The following is an 18,278-nucleotide window of genomic DNA, read 5'->3' as shown; positions in this document are numbered from 1 at the left end:
ACCCGGCTCTGAGAACCGGGCTTAAACGCTGACCAGCACACCTTGGCTTCGGACCCTCCGAGTTCTGATCGGCTGGGTTAAGGCTGCATTCTCTTGTGCCACCCCACACCTACACATCCCTGGGGAACGACCTCCATTGGAGAGCAAACCGTGTACTTCTACCCCGCTGTGCTCTGGCTTTGACCTAGTTTTCCCAGGACGCTCAGGCTCACGGCCGCTGCGGGGCACCTGCGGCCACCTGGCGGGGCGCCCACCGGCCCCCCGCCCCCCCGGGCACGCCCAGCCTTACCTGCACGTATACCGCTCCTTGCCCTTCCTGAGGATGGGGTCTGACAGCGTGGGGGGTGGGGACCGGAAGTTGAAGGGGTGGTGGGGGAGGGGCTGCAGGGAGCTGCCCGCTTCCGCCTTTATGGCCGCGAAGCTCTCCAGCTTGTCTGTCATGGTCTCGATGGCTGACATCTGTCGGCAGGTGAGAGGGAGAGACGGGGGACCCCCTGAGCTGCTACCTCTCCTGAGCAGTGTGGACCCCTCTCCCGGCGACCGAGCACATGCGCAGCTGGGCCAGGACAAGAGGCTTGCGCGGGCCCTCAGGCTGTGGGTAGAACGGGCCGTCTCCGGGCTTCTTGGCCACTGTGGCCAGCCCTGCCGCTCGTCCTTCCCTGGGAGCCCCGTTTCAGCCCAGGGCCCAGGCCGTGGGAGCCTCTCTGCCCGACAGGGGCACACGGTGGGGCAGGCTCCTGCCTCGCAATGACACCTCGCCTTACCTGGGACCCCCACCCCCCACCCCTCCCCGTTGGCCTCATCCCTGGCCGGCACTCCTGGGGGCCTAGCTTGGTTTAAAGACAGAATCATGTCTGATTTCTCTCTCCTCTCTTTTCCTTCAATTTTTTTTTGAATCGTGAAAAATCAAGAAATCTACCTGCATTTCAGTTAACAGGGACCAGGGGCCTGGGCAGCACCGCCTAGTGGCAGCGGGCCATGATTGCAGGCAAAGTTCTAAGAAGGAATCCGACTGCCCAAGGCTGGACGCACCGAGTGTTCGAAAGGATGATGCCCAGGTGACCCAGCACAGACATGGTGACCTGGATAAGAGGGGCCACCTCTCCAGGCTTTGGAGATGCCACGGGCTTGCCTGGGGGAGGAGGACGCGGCACTGGCCGTTTCCACCTGGTGGGGAGAGTTCTGATCAGGGTCCCAGACTGTGCCTGTCCCCGAGGGCTCAGGGTTTGGGGACAGGAGAGGGGAGGGGGCCGCTGGGGCTGCATGGACACACGATGCCACCAGCCGTGGGCTGCCCTCCCTGTCCCCGCTGACAGCTTGCCCCTCGGCTGCTGCCCGGCTCCTCGCTGGCCCCTCCACCGCCTGGACGATGGGACCCCAGGCGCACAGACTGCTGCCCAGCTGGCTTTGCACCTCAGTTTTAGCTGCAGCCTTGAAAGGCTCTGGAGCTCTCTGCACACAGACTCTCTGGCAACTCCAGAGGTGGTGGGGGGCCGCGGCCAGGCAGGACCGCCTCGTCCTGTGCCCCAGGGGCTGCACACCCCTGAGTCGGGCGTCAGAAAGGCCCTGGCAAAGTCCTGCACTTGGCCGCTGCGGGCTGATGTCTTCATACAGCGGTGACCCTGTCCTTTGCAGAGGCCATCAGTTATCGTGCCCGAGTGACCGCGGACCTCAGACCATTTAATTAGGTGACTCCCTAGGCTTCCTCCCCCCCTCCCCTGCGCTCTGGCCCAGGGGCAGGCAGCAGAGCGGGGGTGGCTCGGCTCAGGGGGGAGCGGCAGGAGGGACAATGGGCAGCCGGCCCCCTGCCAGGCCTCTCTTCCTCAGGCCTGGGTGGGTCTTGCTGAGGCCGCCCGAAGGTCCGGCCTGCCGGGCCTGCTCCCCCGATCAGATATTCCGGGCCGCTAGAGCTCCCGCACAAACACAAACACAGGATGCGCCTGGCTGGCTTGTCGGCTTTTTCCAGCCCGACCCGAGGAAAATCAGGGGAAGTTATTAAGCAAACCCCATGGCCCCGACAAAACAATGGGAGGTGCTAAGTTTAGCTGTGAACCCAGGCGGGGGGCAGGTTTCACCGACTGGGGGTGTTTGTCCAAGGTGGGAAACGCAGAGAGAGAGAACAATGCCCGGCCTGGGGTCTGGTTCAGGTCGTCTCACTGTTCAGGTACCAGGACGCCCAAGTGAGGTGGGGGCGGCCCCAAGGGGTGAGGACAGGTGGACAAACTCTCCCCTCTGCTGCGCATCCCCCACATCTCTGCACCCACCCCCTGGGAGGACAAGCCGGAGTGGGGGATGGGAGGCCTGCAGGCGGGCTGTGTGGCCACGACCTGGCTTGGGGATTCATGTTCCCAGACCCCTGACCCTGGTCTTCCCTCATAAACATCCTGGGTCTGTCACCTTATGTTCCAAATTCTTGGACCCACCGTCTCCAAGCTGTTGCCCACGGCCTTGCGGGCTCACTGCCCCTCCTAGAGCCTGAAACCTAGGTGGGTGAGTGCCCTCATGCTCTGGGGTCTTTGGCCGCCTCCGAGAGACCCACGGGGCTGCCCTGCAGAGCACCACTCTCCTTCCTCACTTGTCTTGGACCTTGTCATCCTTCCGGGCTCATGGGGACCCATGGTGGCAATCCCCTGGCCGTCTGACGGACAGGGGAGCTGAGGCACACCTTGGGTGTGGGAGCCTGCCCCCTGCAGAGCCCTGTCTGTCTGGGCAGCCCGGCTGCAGGGCCCCAGGACGGGGGTTCTGAGCCCAGCCCTCTTGCCTGGCCCCAGGATGGGGGGTCCCGAGCCCTGCCTGCCCACCTGGCCCCAGGATGGGGGGTCCTGAGGCCTGCCCACTCACCTGGCCCAGGATGGGGGTCCCGAGCCCTGCCCTCTTGCCTGGCCCCAGGATGGGGGTCCCGAGCCCTGCCTGCCCACCTGGCCCCAGGATGGGGGGTCCTGAGGCCTGCCCACTCACCTGGCCCAGGATGGGGGTCCCGAGCCCTGCCCTCTTGCCTGGCCCCAGGATGGGGGGTCCCGAGCCCTGCCTACCCACCTGGCCCCAGGATGGGGGTCCCGAGCCCTGCCCTTTTGCCTGGCTCCAGGATGGGGGGTCCCGAGCCCTGCCTGCCCACCTGGCCCCAGGATGGGGGTCCCGAGCCCTGCCCTCTTGCCTGGCCCCAGGATGGGGGGTCCCGAGCCCTGCCTGCCCACCTGGCCCCAGGAAGGGGGGTCCCGAGCCCCGGCAGCCCTGGGTCTTACCTGGGGGTGGAAGAGCAGAGGGGACGGCCGCAGGTACTTCTCCTTCAGGACTCCCACGGGGTCTGTCACCTTCCGCTTCTCTACCCTGCTGGACGGCAGGCAACACAGAGGGTTACGTACCCCACCGAGCCTCCGGGGCTGCACAGCGAGGGTGCCCATCCGTGTCCCCCCGCGACTACTCTGTGCGCCTGACAGTGGGGGGTGTCGTGAAGGAGCCCACCTGCCCACCTGCACGGCCTCCAGGCTGCCACCTGCCTGAACGCTTGCTGTACCTCCCCCGCTGCTCCCCACGCCCGGTTCCGCACCCCTGCAGGTCCACCAACCCCCCCCCCCCACAGCGTCCACCAACCACCCAGCGGCTGTCCCAGGGGGTCCTCAGGGCCTCCCATGGCTGCCACGTGGGGTCTATCGAAAAGCTCACAATGGCTGCCGGAGAGGACAGTTCTAGAATATTCCCCAGATGCCGGTGACAACTCATCATAGGACAAGCAGAGGAAGTGGCCGGAGCCTCAGTCCCCTCGGGGCGGGGGGGGGGGCTGGGTAGAGACTCACAGAGTGCCATCTGGGGAGACCTGCCACTTCTCTGCACACAGACACGGCTGCTCTGAGCAAACCCCACCAGCCACTCCCGTTTTGTCCACACCAGGGCCTTGCTCTGCTGCACAGCCGGGAGCCGGCTGGACGCCGACCAGAGCAGGATGTACACATGGCACAAGGAGAGGGGTGAGCCGCAGGGAGACAGCATGGCCACCCTGGGAGTGTCCCAGGGGCCACCGGGAGCCGCGCAGGCCCGCCGGCCTGGCCCAGGAGGGAGAGGGCGTGGGAGGGGGCGTGGAGGGCCTCCCCCCGGAGAGGCGGTGTTGGTCGTGTGGGAAGCTGGCCTGGAGGGCGTCTCGCTCTGTGGGGCCTACCCGAGGCCCTATTCAGAGCTGGGCGGTGTCGGACTCGGCCGTCGAGCGAGATGCTGTGGGGTTGGTGGATCGTCCCTGAAGCCAGGGGACCCCAGGGAGGAGGCTGGGCAGTCGTGTCAGGCCGGTTCCTGAGCATCCAAGGCCAGCTGAGCCCGGCCCGGGGGATGGAGGATTGTGGGTCACGTGTTCGGGGTGAACGGGCCCCGGGGGCCGGCCCGTGGGGGACGGTGCAGGGTTTTGCTGGAGTCACCCAGGAGAGGAGGGGGGCCCTGGCCCCCAGCCCCAGGGCCCGGCCTGTTTGTGGGCAGTCGCAGCCGCCCACACCTTGGCCTGGGGAGGGACCTCCAAACACGGCACGTTTGTCCTGATGGGCTTGGTCGTGGCGGGGAGGCATGTGGAGCCAGCTTGCCCTAGGGCATTTCGCTGGTGTCTGTGCCCGAACCTGGGGCCCAGGCAGCCCCTCCCTCGGCTGATGGACCCCAGGGCTGACAGCCAGAGCCAGGGGTATGCTGGCTCTCAGAGGAGCCCCGATTGGACTTCCCCTTCTTGGCCTCACCCAGCTTCCGGTAAAAGGCCTGTGGCCCTAAACCAGGTGAGAGGGGGCAGAGGGGCGCAGCGGGGGCCTGAAGAGAGGGCGGGGAGGCCAGGGGCAGGGTGGGAAGAAGTTAACTGACAGCCCGCTGATTCCAGCTCTGTGGCCCGACGGGGAGGTCCCGTCTCTCAGCCTGCAATCACCCTGCCGTCCTCTGCACATCCCAGGGGCACTCAGGGCCGTGCCTACAGTCTGGAGAGCCTCACTGAACTGTCAGGCACTCTCTAGGCCTTTCGCCAGGCACGTTTGGCCTGGAAAGCTAAGGAGACGCATTTGGCAGGTGGAGAGTCACCCCCTCCTCTGCAAGCGTCTGGTCAACTTTCTCAAACCGTCTGTGGATGGGGTGTTCCGCACCAAACACTTAAAGGGGCATTTTCCACGTTTCCTGTGGTGACGACGTCAGTCCTCGGCCGCACACACAGGCGGCCGGGGCCACGGGTGCTGAGCGCAGCGGGTGGGAGGCCGGGCCAGCCCGGGCTCGTGCTCTGACGTCATTCTCTCCCATGCGCACCTTCAGCAGACGTGGGCTCCTCACTCACACACCGTCTCCAGGCCACAGTGGCCCCTTGGGGAACTCAGGCGTCTGTGCCTTCAAGGCGGCCACATGCTCTGGTGCTCCCTGAACACCAGGTGTACACGCACGTGTGTGTGTGCGCACGGGCTTGTCACACACGGGCACCGGCGGTATCGGCCTCGGCAGCCTGAGCCCCCACAGCTGTGCCTGGCGCCTGCTTCCTGGACCCCCCGGCCCCCCTCCCAGGCCGCCCTCTCCTCGAGGCTCGGCCTGCCCAGCACCCGCAGGACACCGTGTGGTGGCGGCGGGACCCCTCCCACCTAACAAGCCCACCTGATCGGAGCCTGCCCAGAAATTGGGGAGGGGGCTCCCCAATTGAGGGGATCAAAGCCCTCACTGGGAGGGCTATCGGAGAGGTGGATGCTGGTGTTTTGCAGACCCTCCAAAGCTGCTCCTTCCCCCTCCTCCTCCCCCTCCCCCCTCCCCCCACTCCCGGAGACCAGCGGCTCCTTCTCTGCTTTCTCCCGGGCCACCAGGAACCCCAGCTGTGGCTCCGGGGCGGGGTAGGGGCCACGAGGGCGGCCTCGGGACCGGGACTGGGAGCGGAGGAAAGAGCAAGGGTCTGAGTTTTGCAGGAGGCACAGCTGGTCCAGAGAAGGCGGCTGGAGACACAGCGGGGCCGGGTGGGGTCCGAGGGGAGGCCGGGGATCCCAGCGGCTGTCCGCGAGAGGGAGCCCCGAGCGTCCGGGAGGCCCCGCCCAGACGCCCAGACGCCCAGCCGGGCGGTGGCGGCCCCTCTGGGAGAGCAGGTGAAGGCAGGGATGTTAATACCTGTAGATGGGGTCCATGAAAAAGGGCGACGGCTTGGCGTAGTGCAGGGAGGGCTGCTGGGGCAGCTGTGCCGGGCACGCCTTGGGCAGCCCCTCCCCGGCCCCCAGCTTGCGCTCCCCGTAGACGTGGTTCTTGCGGGGCTCCCGCCCCCCTCCGTTCTGGCTGGCTCGGACGCGGCTACCGATGCTCAGGTCCAGTGGCTGTTCTTCCCCGGACGCTGGCGCCGGGGGCGCCTTGGGCGCGGCCAGCACGGGCTTTGCCTCTTTTGGTTTGGTGGTGAGGTCGAAGGGGGACTCGGCGCTGGGGCCGCCCACCTTGAGGGCGTCCCGGGGCGACCTCGGCTCGGCCTTGACCAGCAAGTTGTGGGCGAGGGAGCGGTCCGCGAAGGGGCAGAGGGCCGGGGGGAAGTTGGGCAGGAACTGGAAGGGGAACACAGAGTGGTAGGGCAGCGAGCCCAGCTTCTTCTCCTGCATGCCCACGAAGCCGGGGCCAAAGTACTTCTCCGCGATGGAGGCGATGGCCTTGATGGAGTCGCCCGCGGCGCCCGAGGCGGCCAGCAGCTGCTCGTCGGGCGGCGGGAAAAAGGCGTGCTGGGAGTAGAAGACCGGCACCTCGCCCACGCTGTTCGGGGCGCCCGGGGGCGCCGCGCCGCCCCCGCACTCGGGCTTGCCCTCGGCCGCCTTGCTCTTGTCCTTGGCCTTGTCCCGGTCGCTGTCCGCGTCGCTGTCCAGGTCTGAGCCCGTGCCCGTGGTCGTGTCCAGGTCCGTCCCGGTCGTGGTGTTGACGTCCTCGAAGTCGCTGCCGTCGGACAGGTCGCTGCCCCGCGTCTTGAGCTTCTCGGCGTATGAGTCCTCCAGGCGGCGCTCGAACTTGTCCTCAGGCCCCGCGGCGGCCGTGGCTCCCTGGCCGCTGTTGCCCACGGCGGAGACGAGGGGCAGGGCCGGGTTCCCCAGGGGGCTGGGGAGCTTGGCGTCCTGGGTGTGGTTCAGGGGGCTCTTGAGCAGCGGCGTGGGAGGTAGCAGGGGCGGCCGGGGGTACAGGGACGGGGGGAAGATGCCCGGGAAGCCCGGGGCCAGCGCGGGGAACGGGGGGGCCGCCGCGGAGAAGGGCAGGCCGCCCGGGTGCGGCCGGGACGGGAAGTACTCGTTGAAGCCCAGGCCGGCGTGGTTGAGGTTGGGGGGCGGCTTCGCCTTGTCCATCATGGGGCTGGGGGTGAGGGGCAGGCCCGGGGCGAAGATGCCGCCCGGCGGGTAATGGTTCTTGCCCTCGCAGAACCGCCGGTGCTTGTTGAGGGAGGAGGTAGTGCTGAACATCTGCCCGCAGTCCTTGCACTTGATCTGCGTGCGGCAGTCGGCGTGCATCCGCTTGTGGCGGCACAGGTTGGAGAACTGCGTGTAGGATTTGTGGCAGACCTCACCTAAAACATCAGCACAAAGCAAAGACAAACGATATGAAATTACGGGGAAACCCTGCGGCGGAGGGGGCGGGGCCCCGCGATCGGGAGCAGACTGCTTGTGTGCGCGAGCACACGCGTGTGCGCGCGTGTGCATGCACGTGTGTCTGCGTGTGTGTTTGCACGAGTGCGTGTATCTGTGGGCACGTGTGCACGAGCGTCCATGAGTGTGCACGTGCGTGTTTGCGTGAGTGCGTGTATCTGTGGGCCCGTGTGCATGAGCATCCATGAGTGTGCACACACGCGTGTCTGCGTGTGTGTTTGCATGAGTGCGTGTACCTGTGGGCACGTGTGCACGAGCGTCCATCAGTGTGCACGTGCGTGTTTGCATGAGTACGTGTATCTGTGGGCCCGTGTGCATGAGCATCCATGAATGTGCACACACGTGTGTCTGCGTGTTTGCACGAGTGTGTATCTGTGGGCACGTGTGTCAATGAGTGTGCACGCGCGTGTCTGCGTGCGTGCTTGCTTGAGTGAGTGTATCTGTGGGCACATGTGCACGCGCGTCCATGAGTGTGCACGTGCGTGTCTGCACGAGTGCGTGTATCTGTGGCCATGTGTGTCAATGAGTGTGCATGCGCGTGTCTGCATGTGTGCACGAGTGCGTGTATCTGTGGGTACGAGTGTCCATGAGTGCACGCGCGTGTCTGCGTGCGTGTTTGCACGAGTGTGTGTCTCTGTGGGCATGTGCACAAGTGTCCATGAGTGTGCATACACGTGTGTCTGCATGTGTGTTTGCACAAGTGTGTGTATCTGTGGGCACGAGCGTCCATGGGTGTGCGTGCGTGTTCGCATGAGTGCGTGTATCTGTGGGCACGTGTGCACGAGCGTCCATGAGTATGCACGCGCGTGTCTGTGTGTGTGTTTGCACGAGTGCATGTATCTGTGGGCACTGTGTCGATGAGTGTGCACGCGCGTGTGTCTGCATGTTTGCATGAGTGCGTGTCTCTGTGGGCATGTGCACAAGTGTCCATGAGTGTGCACGCACGTGTGTCTGCATGTGTGTTTGCACAAGTGTGTATCTGTGTGCACGAACACCCATGAGTGTGCACACACGTGTGCCTGCATGCGTGTTTGCACGAGTGCGTGTTATCTGTGCACACGTGTGTGCACGAGTGTGTGCGTGTGCATGTATGTGTGTGCCTGCATGTGTGCACACGTATGTAAGCGTGTGTGGGCACCCTACCCTGGGGGCTGACCTGTGGTGACCGGCACACACTGGTGAGACCTGCCTGCACCTTCCCACTCGGTCAGGTCTCAGGCGCCTGCCTCAACCTTCCCATGAGAAAGTGGGGTACATGTGCTGTTTGTGCACGTGAGTGTTTGTGATGTGGGGGCCAAGGTCTCCTGGAATCCCTGCCGGGTGTGCAGCCACCCAGGCACCTGTTTCAGTCCCCCCCGGGCCCCGGGGTTCCCACCTGCACCCTGTCCACCTCAGTGACACTGTCCCCGCCACTAAGAGGAAACCCCACTTGCCAGATTAAGTCTCTTGCTCTCCGTCCGGGGAGAGGGGCCTCGGGGGGACCAGCCCACTCGGGGGATGCTTAGGGGGTCTGGGCGTGGGAGCACGCCCCCTGGTTGTGTGTAGTGACCGTCGGGGGATGGCTGGAAGGTGCGCACGGGAGGGAAGCCCAAGCCGGGCCGCGTGGAGACGGGCTGGTTCCGAGTTCGAGAGAGCGAGAGGTTGGGGTGAAGAAGCACCAGGCTCAGGCTGGGGGACACCGGCCTCTGCTCTCGGCAGGAGGGGGCGCTGCTGGCCAGAGCCGAACACCAGGACCCCCGGGCCCAGGCGACCCCGTCTCCCCATTTCCCCGATGGCTTGTGAGTCGAGTGTTGTCACGGAATCACCAGCTTTGCTTCCTTTCTTTCCTTGTTTTTCTAGCCAGAAAGGGAGGAGCGCACGTGCACACGTGTCTCTCTCTGCAGGACGATTTGCCCCCTAAACACAGCCCCAGTGGAAACAGTGATTCCAGCCTGTCTCTTGTTCACACAAATCCTCGGCCGCCTGGTGTCCTGCTCCTGCCGCGGGGGCTCTGGCCCCGGATTATCGCGCGCTTTCATCGCAGTATCTATTTATATTAAAGGCCCTGCCTTCCTGGCCGTCGGCGTGGCGGGACGTGTTCTAGGCCGAGGGGGGAAGAGCGCGGCCTCGTTGGATCAAATCTGCCCTTTTTGGGAGGCGGCTGATACAGAGGAGACGGTCTATAAATACACTCGGGTCGCCCACCCGGCCTCGGGGGAGCAAGGCCATTCCTCAGCTCGGGCTGCCCTTGCTGGCTGAACGAGTGACGTGTCACTGTGCCCCGGCCCGGCTCGCCAGTGCCTCGTCACTGGCTGCTACGAACCCCAGATTGGGAACCGGCCTCGCGCACGCCCCCCCGCACCCGCCGGGGCAGCTCCCGGCAGGGCCTCAGGGCCGGCCCCGCACCCGGTCGTGGGGAGTCCGGGCCCCTCGGCTCCCACCGCTCTGCTCGCAGGGTGGAGGGTGTGGAGGGACGCTGGGGCTACCGAGGACCCTCCTGGGGGCCCGAGATCCTCACGGGGCGGCCGGACCCGCACGCTGGCAGCTGGCTCAGAGCCGGTGCGGCCTGCGGTGGACATGAGAGGGGCCCCCCGGCCCTGCCGGGGTGCAGAGTGGCCCTGGCCACCGCGTGTCTTTTGCTCGCAGGGTGTGTGCGCGGATGTGCTCCCACGCGACACTCACTCTAGGGAGGGGCCCTTTCTGGAAAGTGCCCACGGGAGGCTGACCACCTGCGTGCCCGACACCGCCCTCCCAAACAGCCAGCACACGATGCGCTCCGCGGGGCAGGAGGCACCCTGGGAGGCCACGCCGCCTCGGCCTGCGTGGTCAGCGGGGAAAGGGCTTGGGGGAGTCTGGGCAGATCCCACAGTTGCCGTGTGCATCCACGCAGGGCGTGCCCGGCAGGTGGACGCCGTCTGGGCACGCCCGTGACCGCGCTGCCGTGAGCCCGCACCCCTCCAAGCAGCCCGTCCTTCCTGACCGGCGCGCGCTGTCTGCGCCCCTCCTCGCTCGTTTGCGGGTTCGCCTTTCCAAGCCCAACACGGCCTTTACCACGGGCCGAAGGAGGCTCCGCCGGGGTTTGGAGGACGTGCAAAGCCACACTTACGTGCCATTTCCCAAGCGTGTGCCACCCTATCTGAGGCACGTGTGTGTGCAGGCAAGCCGGTCGCGGGAGCTGCGGCCCCGGGGGCCCGGCCAGGCTGCCCCACGCCCTGCCCACCCACACGGGGAGTCTGTGCAGGCGGTGCGAACGGTGGCAGAGACCTACGGTCCCTGGAGCTTCTGTCACTAAATACGCTCCAGGGAGACTTCGCCGAGTTCTCCGCACGCCCAGAAAGGCGGTAGCTTTTGAACCTCTGCACGACTTCCTGCTCTTAAGCTCATTTAGAAACTCCGAGCTGCTATTCGATGCCCCACGGTGGGACTCCCTGGGACCCTCATCCACAGAAAGCAGGACACACACCTCCAGTCACCAAGTCCCAGCCCCTGGCTCCCACTCACACCCGCTCGCCTCTTCCTGACCCCCCCCAGGGGGAACCACTGGTGCACCCCAGGGCGCACAGGTCTCCATCCAGGACCTGCAGGTGACTGGGGGGCTGAGCGGCCGAGGAAGGCTGGTGTCTGGGTCATCTCTAGCAGGGCAGCTGGAAGCTTGGGCTGGGGACAGCAGCAGGAGGAGGGCACAGCCCCAACCACCCGACAAAGGCCTGACCGGCTGGTCAGCCCTGGGTGTCCCACACCAGAACAGCATCGCTGAGACGTCCCCCAGCCCCCAGTCCTCAAGCTCCCAGAGTTCCTCTTCCTCAAACCGGTGTTGTGGGGTCTGAGAGGCTCCAGCCCCCCAGCCCAGGGTCAAGGGCCAGGCCTGGGCTAGAATCCAGGCTCTGCAGCGTGGCCCTGAGCACCTGCTCCCCTAACGTCTGCAAGCCTCAGTTTCCTTCTCTGCCACTAGGAGACAGTGTGGCCCTGAAGGGTGCTATGAGATCGTGTTTGTGAAATGCTGACCCCACGCAATCCCATGTGGATGATGAGTCCAGGCAATTCTGGTGATAACTCTGCACAGGTCACGTGGGTGATGACTGCACAGTCGATGTGGGTGAGGACTGCACAGTCGATGTGGGTGATGACTGACTGCACAGTTCGTGTGGGTGATGGCTGCACAGTTCATGTGGGTGGTGACTGCACAGTCGATGTGGGTGACGACTGCACAGTCTGTGTGGGTGACGACTGCACAGTCTGTGTGGGTGATGACTGCACAGTCGATGTGGGTGACAACTGCACAGTCCGTGTGGGTGACGACTGCACAGTCGATGTGGGTGACGACTGCACAGTCCCTGTGGGTGACGACTGCACAGTCGATGTGGGTGACGACTGCACAGTCTGTGTGGATGGGTGCTGAGTGCAATTTGTGTGATTGGCGACAGTGCAAATCACTTGACGTGATGGCCGAGCACAGTCTCGTGTGAATAACTCAGCACGCTGCCAGGTGGAGAGGAATCTTCCGTGGCTTCCGAACTCCTTGAGAATAAGGGTGGTGACCCTACACTGGCTCACAAAGTCCCCACGACCTGGCCCTTGGGACCCGTGGCCCCTCTCCTCTTAGTCCCCCTCACTTACTCCCCCACACACGCCAGCCTCAAGGCCTCTGTGCTCCCAGTTCCCGTCCCAAGCACCTCCGTCCCCCGCAGGGGCCCCCTCACACCCGCCCGTCCGCCAGGCGTCCACCAGAAAGCCTCTCGTTTCACAAGCCGTCCTGGCCCCCCTGCACTCACGGGACCAGCGCCCGCCTGGGCCACCCTGGACACTCGGAGAGCCTCCTAAGCCCGCGCCCCCGTCTGGGCTGATAGGCCGGACGCACGTGCCCTCATCGTTCATCTGGTCTAGCCTCTATCTCCTCCACGGCGTGTAAGCTCCGTGAGGACAGGGGCACTTACGGCCGCCACCTGCTGTCCCGACAGTGCTGGGGACCCAGGCCGGGCTCCCTAAAGGCCGCTGTGGGGACGAGCAGAACTCGGTGAGCGTCACCGGCATTTTCACGCCTCGCAGAGCTCCGGCCGGGGTGTGAGTGCAGAGGAGAGTAGGGAGAGCGGGGCGGCCGGGCTGGGGGACCACTTACATATGAAAGGTTTGACGGTGCTGTGGATGTGCTTGTGCTGCTTGAGGCCCGAGGACGTGGCGAACGTCTTCCCGCAGTCGGGGCAGGCGTGGGCCCGGGCGCCCACGTGCTGGGAGCGGATGTGCCGCTGGAGGTTGCTGGGGTCTGTGAACACCTGGGGGGACAGACACCTTTGCTCGCTCCCCTGTGGGCCCAGTTCTGGCCGCCGGGTCGGGGGGCGGGGGGCGGGTCTCACCGCTGCTCTGCCCCCTGCGCCGAGCCTGGCCGGGAGGGGTCTCTGCCGTCGCGGTGACCCGCTGGACGGCCCGGGGTGAGCTGCCCGTGTCCGCCAGACTGTCCCCTCAGCGGTAATGCCTGGGGGAGCGGTGGCCGGGGGGGGGGGGGGACGCTCCGGGCACGCGCTCGGAAAGCGTGGCCGACCCGAAGCGCTCTGACGACGCGCTGGCGGGTGGGGGGCAGGAGGCCGCCCTGGAGGGCGCGGGGTCGGGTCTCCCTGCGCCCCCTCCCGCCGCCTTTCCTCCGTCCCCGGTAAACCGAGAGCCCCAGAGGGCTCCCGGTGTCTTATTTGCACCCTCCGTCCGCACGCGTGTGGGGGGCACGGGCGGGGGCGGCGGGCGCGTTACCTTCACGCAGTTTTCACATTCGAAGCGCTTGCCACTGTCGTGGGACATCTGGTGGCGAATGAGGTTGGACTTCCAGTTGAAGGCCTTGGGACACTGGTCACACTTGTACTCCCGCTCCTCCGTGTGCACGACCATGTGCTGCTCCAGGCTGCACGCGGACAGGGGGCTGGGGTCACCGGGGGGCCTGCCCGCCGCCCCGCCCGGCCGCGGCCCCTCCCGTCCCCACCGCCCCCCGCCCAGAGACGGGAGTGAGTCCCGGCGGGCAGCGCGTCTGTCCGCCCCCTCTCTGGACGGGCCAGCAGGACGGAGGGCGGAGACGGCCCTCCCACATCCCACGGGGAGGAAGCGCTGCGCGGACAGAGCTCAGGCCCTCGTGCAAACGTCTCCTCCAGGCGGCCGGCGGCAGGGCAGGACCCCGGCTCACAGCTCCTCGCTGCCCCTCGGGGCAACCTTAACCTTGAGGCTGACCTCAGACAAGGGGCGCAGAAGCCGCCAGCACCGCCGAGAGCCCCGGAGTGGGGGCGAGGCCCGGGAGACCCAAGGCCACGCCCGGCCTACCCGCCTGGCGCACACCGAGGGGGCGGGACGGGGGTGAGCGGGTGGGTCCCCGAAGGTGGGGAGGACACAGCCGCCGGGAAGGGGCAACTGCGCCTGGACGCAGGAGCCACTCCTCACCCCTCCTCTCGGGGGGGGGGGGGGAACGTCCTGGCTCGCCTCCTGTCCCAGGTGTGACCGTTAATCTCCGTGAGCAGAGCAGTAATACATCACGGCCCGTTAATTACGGGGCCCAGCCATCCATTTACATCAGAAACGCTTGGTTCTCGAGCGCTGGCAGATTGTATCTTTTTCCCTGTTGTTAATTGTGATTTATGTGTTTATGTAAAGAAAACACGGACCCTCTTGAGCAGCGCTTACCGCCCAGGGTCTCAGTTGGGATTTGCCCCAACGCTCATTTTCTTAGTCATCTGTTCAGGGTGGAGGGTTTCCCATCCCCGGGGAGCCCACGGTGGGATTGGCGTTCGGTTCCCAGCAATAGCACAGCCAGTCAGTGACCCGACGGGGCTTTGCTCTGACCGTGCAGGGCTGTCCTGGGGAGATTCTCAAAGGTCGGAGGAGGGGCCCACCTCGGACGAGTCGTCACGCTTCTCGCAGGAGCGCTGGGACCGCACGCCCTGACGCTGTCCCCACAAAGCCCAGAGGCTCATCTTTCCCGGGGGGGGGGGCTCCCAGGGGTCCTCGGGGCCCCCACTTCCCAGGGGGAGGGCCAGCTCGTGCCTGCTCTAGGCTGAGCACGTCCGGCCGTCACATGGCGGGCCTGGTGTACCGTGCCCACGCCTGCGAAACCTCCCAGGACAGGTGGGTTCCATCCCTGGAGCAGAGGCCGGTGCCCGGGGTGGGGGATGAGGGACCCCCGGGCGGCCTTGAGCCGCCAGCTCCCGCCCACCGTGTGAGGAGTGGTCTGTGTGTGCAGAGGGTCCGGGGCACCGCACGGACCCCGGGACAGCAGGGTGTTGCCATCCTGCCGTCCTGGTCTTGGGCCTTGCTACGGGAGTGGCCTTGGGGCTTGAGCCCTGCACGTCTCGGGGTCTGGCCTGCATTTCTCGCCTTCCCCGTGGTCTGTCTCCAAGGCTCAGCCCTGACTGCAGAATGGCAGGGCCAGAAACATCTCTACCGACCACGCGGATCTCCCGGGGGTGGGGGGCACCGGCCAGGGGTCAGAGCCGGGAGCACCCGTGGCCTGCAGCCACCAGCTCATGGGCCACGCTGTGTGTAGTGACAGATGAGTGGGCAGGGAGGGGTACCTGCCCCGAGGTGAGCCACACTGGAGGGGACGCTGGTCTCCCCCTGTCCCTAAGGCTCTCTCGGCTCATCGGTGTGGACAGGGCTGAGGGCCGAGGTCCCAGCTGTGGTCCCGGGGTCAGCTGGCTCTGCTGACCAGCTTGGGGGGCCTGGGGGGCAGTGAGGGGGTGCGGAGCGGGGAGGACAAGGGGGGTGCGGGGGGAGGGGAAGAGGCCTGGGGGGGATGGGGGGCAGCCGCACCTGTACTTGTTGGGGAACATCCGTTCGCAGTCCTTACACTCGTGGGCCTGCTCGCCGCCCCCACCGCCGAGCCCCTCCGGCTTGAGCTCCTCGCCCAGGCCCTCGTAGAGCGTGGCCCCCACGGAGCCGCACGCGTACTTCTTGTGGCGCCGCAGGTCCAGCTTGGACTGGAAGAGCTCGTCACAGGCGTCGCAGCGGAACGTGGGCTCCCCTGCTAGGAACAGAGGGTGGGAGGTCCGTGGGGAGCGCGAGACGGGGCCCAGGCTCCGGGCCCGAGAGGGGGCGTTGGGGGTGGGGGCGGCGGGCCCCGCTTCCCACACCGGCCGCTCCCGCTCCTGCTTCCTTTCCGCCCTCATCCCGGGCCGGGTGCGGCCGCCCCGGGGACCTGGGGACCGAGGGGACCCTGTGTCCACACCATCAGAAATGCCGAGAAACACCGGGCCCCACCCCGCGTGGCAGGAGGCCACGCCGGGCTCCAGAAGGCCCTGCGCTTGGGAGCAGAAAAGGAAGCTGGCCAAGTGGTTTGTTTATGAATCAGGGGAAAAAAAGAAGACAGAGCTCTAATGCATATCGTAAATTACTGTCGTCAAGGTCAAACAAATTAAAAGGGGGGCAGCTATTATTAAGTTTACGAGGCGGCATCCTGACCACCGTGCCAAGCCAAACAACCCGCTCAAAGCCGTAAATTTCCCGGCGGAGACGTCCTCTGGGCCCATCCCCGAGCCCCCACCCGGGCCACTGCTTGCGAGTGGCTTCTCCCCAGCGCCGTGTCCCCTCCCTGCCCGAGGACGGGACGGAACGCTTGCGCTGAAAGCTGGGACGCAAGTCGGAAAGCGTGCCTGCGTGTGCGCTGAGCGGATGTGTGCATGCTCGTGTGCTTGTGCACGGGTGTGCGGCTGTGAGTGTGCGTGTGCACGAACGTGTGTATCTGAACACATCTGCATTCTTGTCTGCGCACCTCTGTGTGAACGTGTAGAGATATTTGTGCATCCACACTTGTTTGTGTTGGTGTGCGTGCGTACTCGTGTGCGTGCGCCAGAGCGCGCATGTGCTTCCGTGTGCGGCTACACGTGTGGAAATGTGTGTGCTGGCACATGTTCACACACGAGTGCGCCCGGGCGTTAGGGCACCTGTGCACGTGTGTGTGGGCGTTAACGTGCACGCTTGCTCTGCACGTGCAAATGTCTGTTTCTGTGCACACATTTGTGCACACGGTTGGCATGTGTTGTGCATGTTAAGAGTGAGTGCATGTGCACATATGTACATGTGAGTGCACACGTGTGTGAATGTTTGGTTGTGTGCAGTTGTGCGTGTGCTATGTGGCTGTATTTCTGTGCGTGGCTTCGTGTGTGTTTGTGTGAACGTGTGTGGGTAAACAGTATATGTGTGCAAGAGTGAGCCTCTGTGTGTGCCTGTGACCGTGTGTTGGAGTGTGGACATGTGTGCCTGTGCTTCTGTGTGTGTGTGTGTGTGTGTGTGTGTGTGTACAAGCTTGTGCAGAGCTCAGCCTTAATAAGCTGACCCAAATGGCCTGCCCCCGAGGGGCGTGGAAGTCAAGGACGCAGGGAGGTGGGGGCACAGGCACGCCCCCTCCCACGTCAGAGAGACCACCGGAAACATCTCAGAGTGCTAAGGACAGGGAGGGGGTGCTCTGCAGCCCGGACAGGGGGTCAGGAGAGAGGGCGGGCCACCTGTTCCCGACCAGAAGCTTCCCTGAGACTAACGTTGGAGGCAGCGCTCCCGGTGTGTGGTCACACCTGGCATCCCCACCGGTGGCACCTGGAGGCCCCCACTCCCCGACACCCAAGGGGCAGGCTCCGTGGGAGCTGGATCTGAGATGCTCCGGGGCCTTGGACGACCCCCTCAGGTGCACAAATGTGACTTCTGTCCACATCTTTGCGTGGAGGCAGACATCTGGGTGACGGGGGGGGGGGGGGTGCTGCCGAGAGGGGCCCTGCGGACAGGCCGGGCGGGCTCCAGTGCTGGTCTGACGCACCATCTGGGCCTGCCGGCCTGCCCACCGACCAGAGCAGGCTGTCGAGAAAGTGTTCATTTGGAGGAATTCAACACAGATGGGGACAAGCAGCTCTCGCTTGTCTGGGTCAGGGAGTCGAGTTACAGCACCCAGCCCTGCTCCGGGCGAGAGCCTGGCGGGGCCCCCGTGTGGGCCTCTGAGGCCGCGAAGGCTCTGCCCCAAACACCTCCCCGAAGGGCCACAGACGCATGGCGAGCTGCGAAACGGACCAGGAGGAGGCAAGGCCAGCCGGTTCACACCAACCGCAGACCGGGGGCTGGAGGAGGCAGGGAGGGCGGCCACCCCAGTGACCCTTCAGTGCGTCTGCAAACACAAAGACCAGGGCAGGCCCCCGTTCCTGCGAGGGGCAGACCAAGGGGCGGGAGGATAGGGACGGCGGGGCCCGGGGCCGCCCGGAGCACCAAGTCAGAGAAGGCACTGGCACAAAACCCATGCGGGCACTGGGCGGGCCCCCTGGGTGCCAGGGTGGAGTCCGGAGAGGGGGAGGGGCGCAGGGAGGGCGCACATCACCGCGCCATCATCCCCGCGCGTCTCTAAAGCATCGCCTTTGCGGGAGAACCGGAGCGTCCGCGGGAAGGGCCGTGGACGGCGATGGGGACCCTGGAGGTCTGGGAGCCCCCACGCAGCAGGCGCTGCCATAGGAATTTCCCGGTGTTCGCGGATCTAAGGCTCGTGCCAATCCACGCGCTGCCGGGGGGAGAATATTCTTACCCCCGATTTATAACTGGGAAACGGAGGCCGGGACAGACGGAATGGCCGGCCCAGGGCGCCCGGGGAGGAGGGGGCAGAGCCATGTAACTGGAGCCTCAGCACCGGGCGGGGCCCCGGAGGCAGGGTGGCGGAGTCCCGCCGTGTGCGGCCCGGGGAGAGCACCAAACGGGCCGCGAGAGCTGGGCTCG

General features: G+C 65.7%; 1 protein-coding gene across 3 annotated transcripts in view; it reads right to left on the bottom strand.

Moving 5' to 3' along the window:
- The window catches only part of PRDM16 (PR/SET domain 16), a 44,008-nt gene that overhangs the window by 13,380 nt on the left and 12,350 nt on the right, over positions 1 to 18,278 (bottom strand). For 2 of the 3 annotated variants that reach the window (XM_032594182.1, XM_032594181.1), the window contains exons 3-8: positions 15,345 to 15,558; positions 13,305 to 13,452; positions 12,682 to 12,835; positions 6,091 to 7,507; positions 3,243 to 3,330; positions 290 to 459 (exon numbers count right to left, since the gene is read on the bottom strand). In XM_032594182.1, coding sequence (XP_032450073.1) covers positions 290 to 459; positions 3,243 to 3,330; positions 6,091 to 7,507; positions 12,682 to 12,835; positions 13,305 to 13,452; positions 15,345 to 15,558 — 2,191 coding nt within the window. The remainder of the gene's footprint in view (positions 1 to 289; positions 460 to 3,242; positions 3,331 to 6,090; positions 7,508 to 12,681; positions 12,836 to 13,304; positions 13,453 to 15,344; positions 15,559 to 18,278) is intronic. The other variant, XM_030326375.1, reaches the window with a different exon arrangement.

The sequence above is a fragment of the Lynx canadensis genome, chromosome C1 (genome assembly GCF_007474595.2).
Source record: "Lynx canadensis isolate LIC74 chromosome C1, mLynCan4.pri.v2, whole genome shotgun sequence".
NCBI lineage: Eukaryota > Metazoa > Chordata > Mammalia > Carnivora > Felidae > Lynx > Lynx canadensis.
This window is presented reverse-complemented; position numbering and strand designations above follow the sequence as displayed.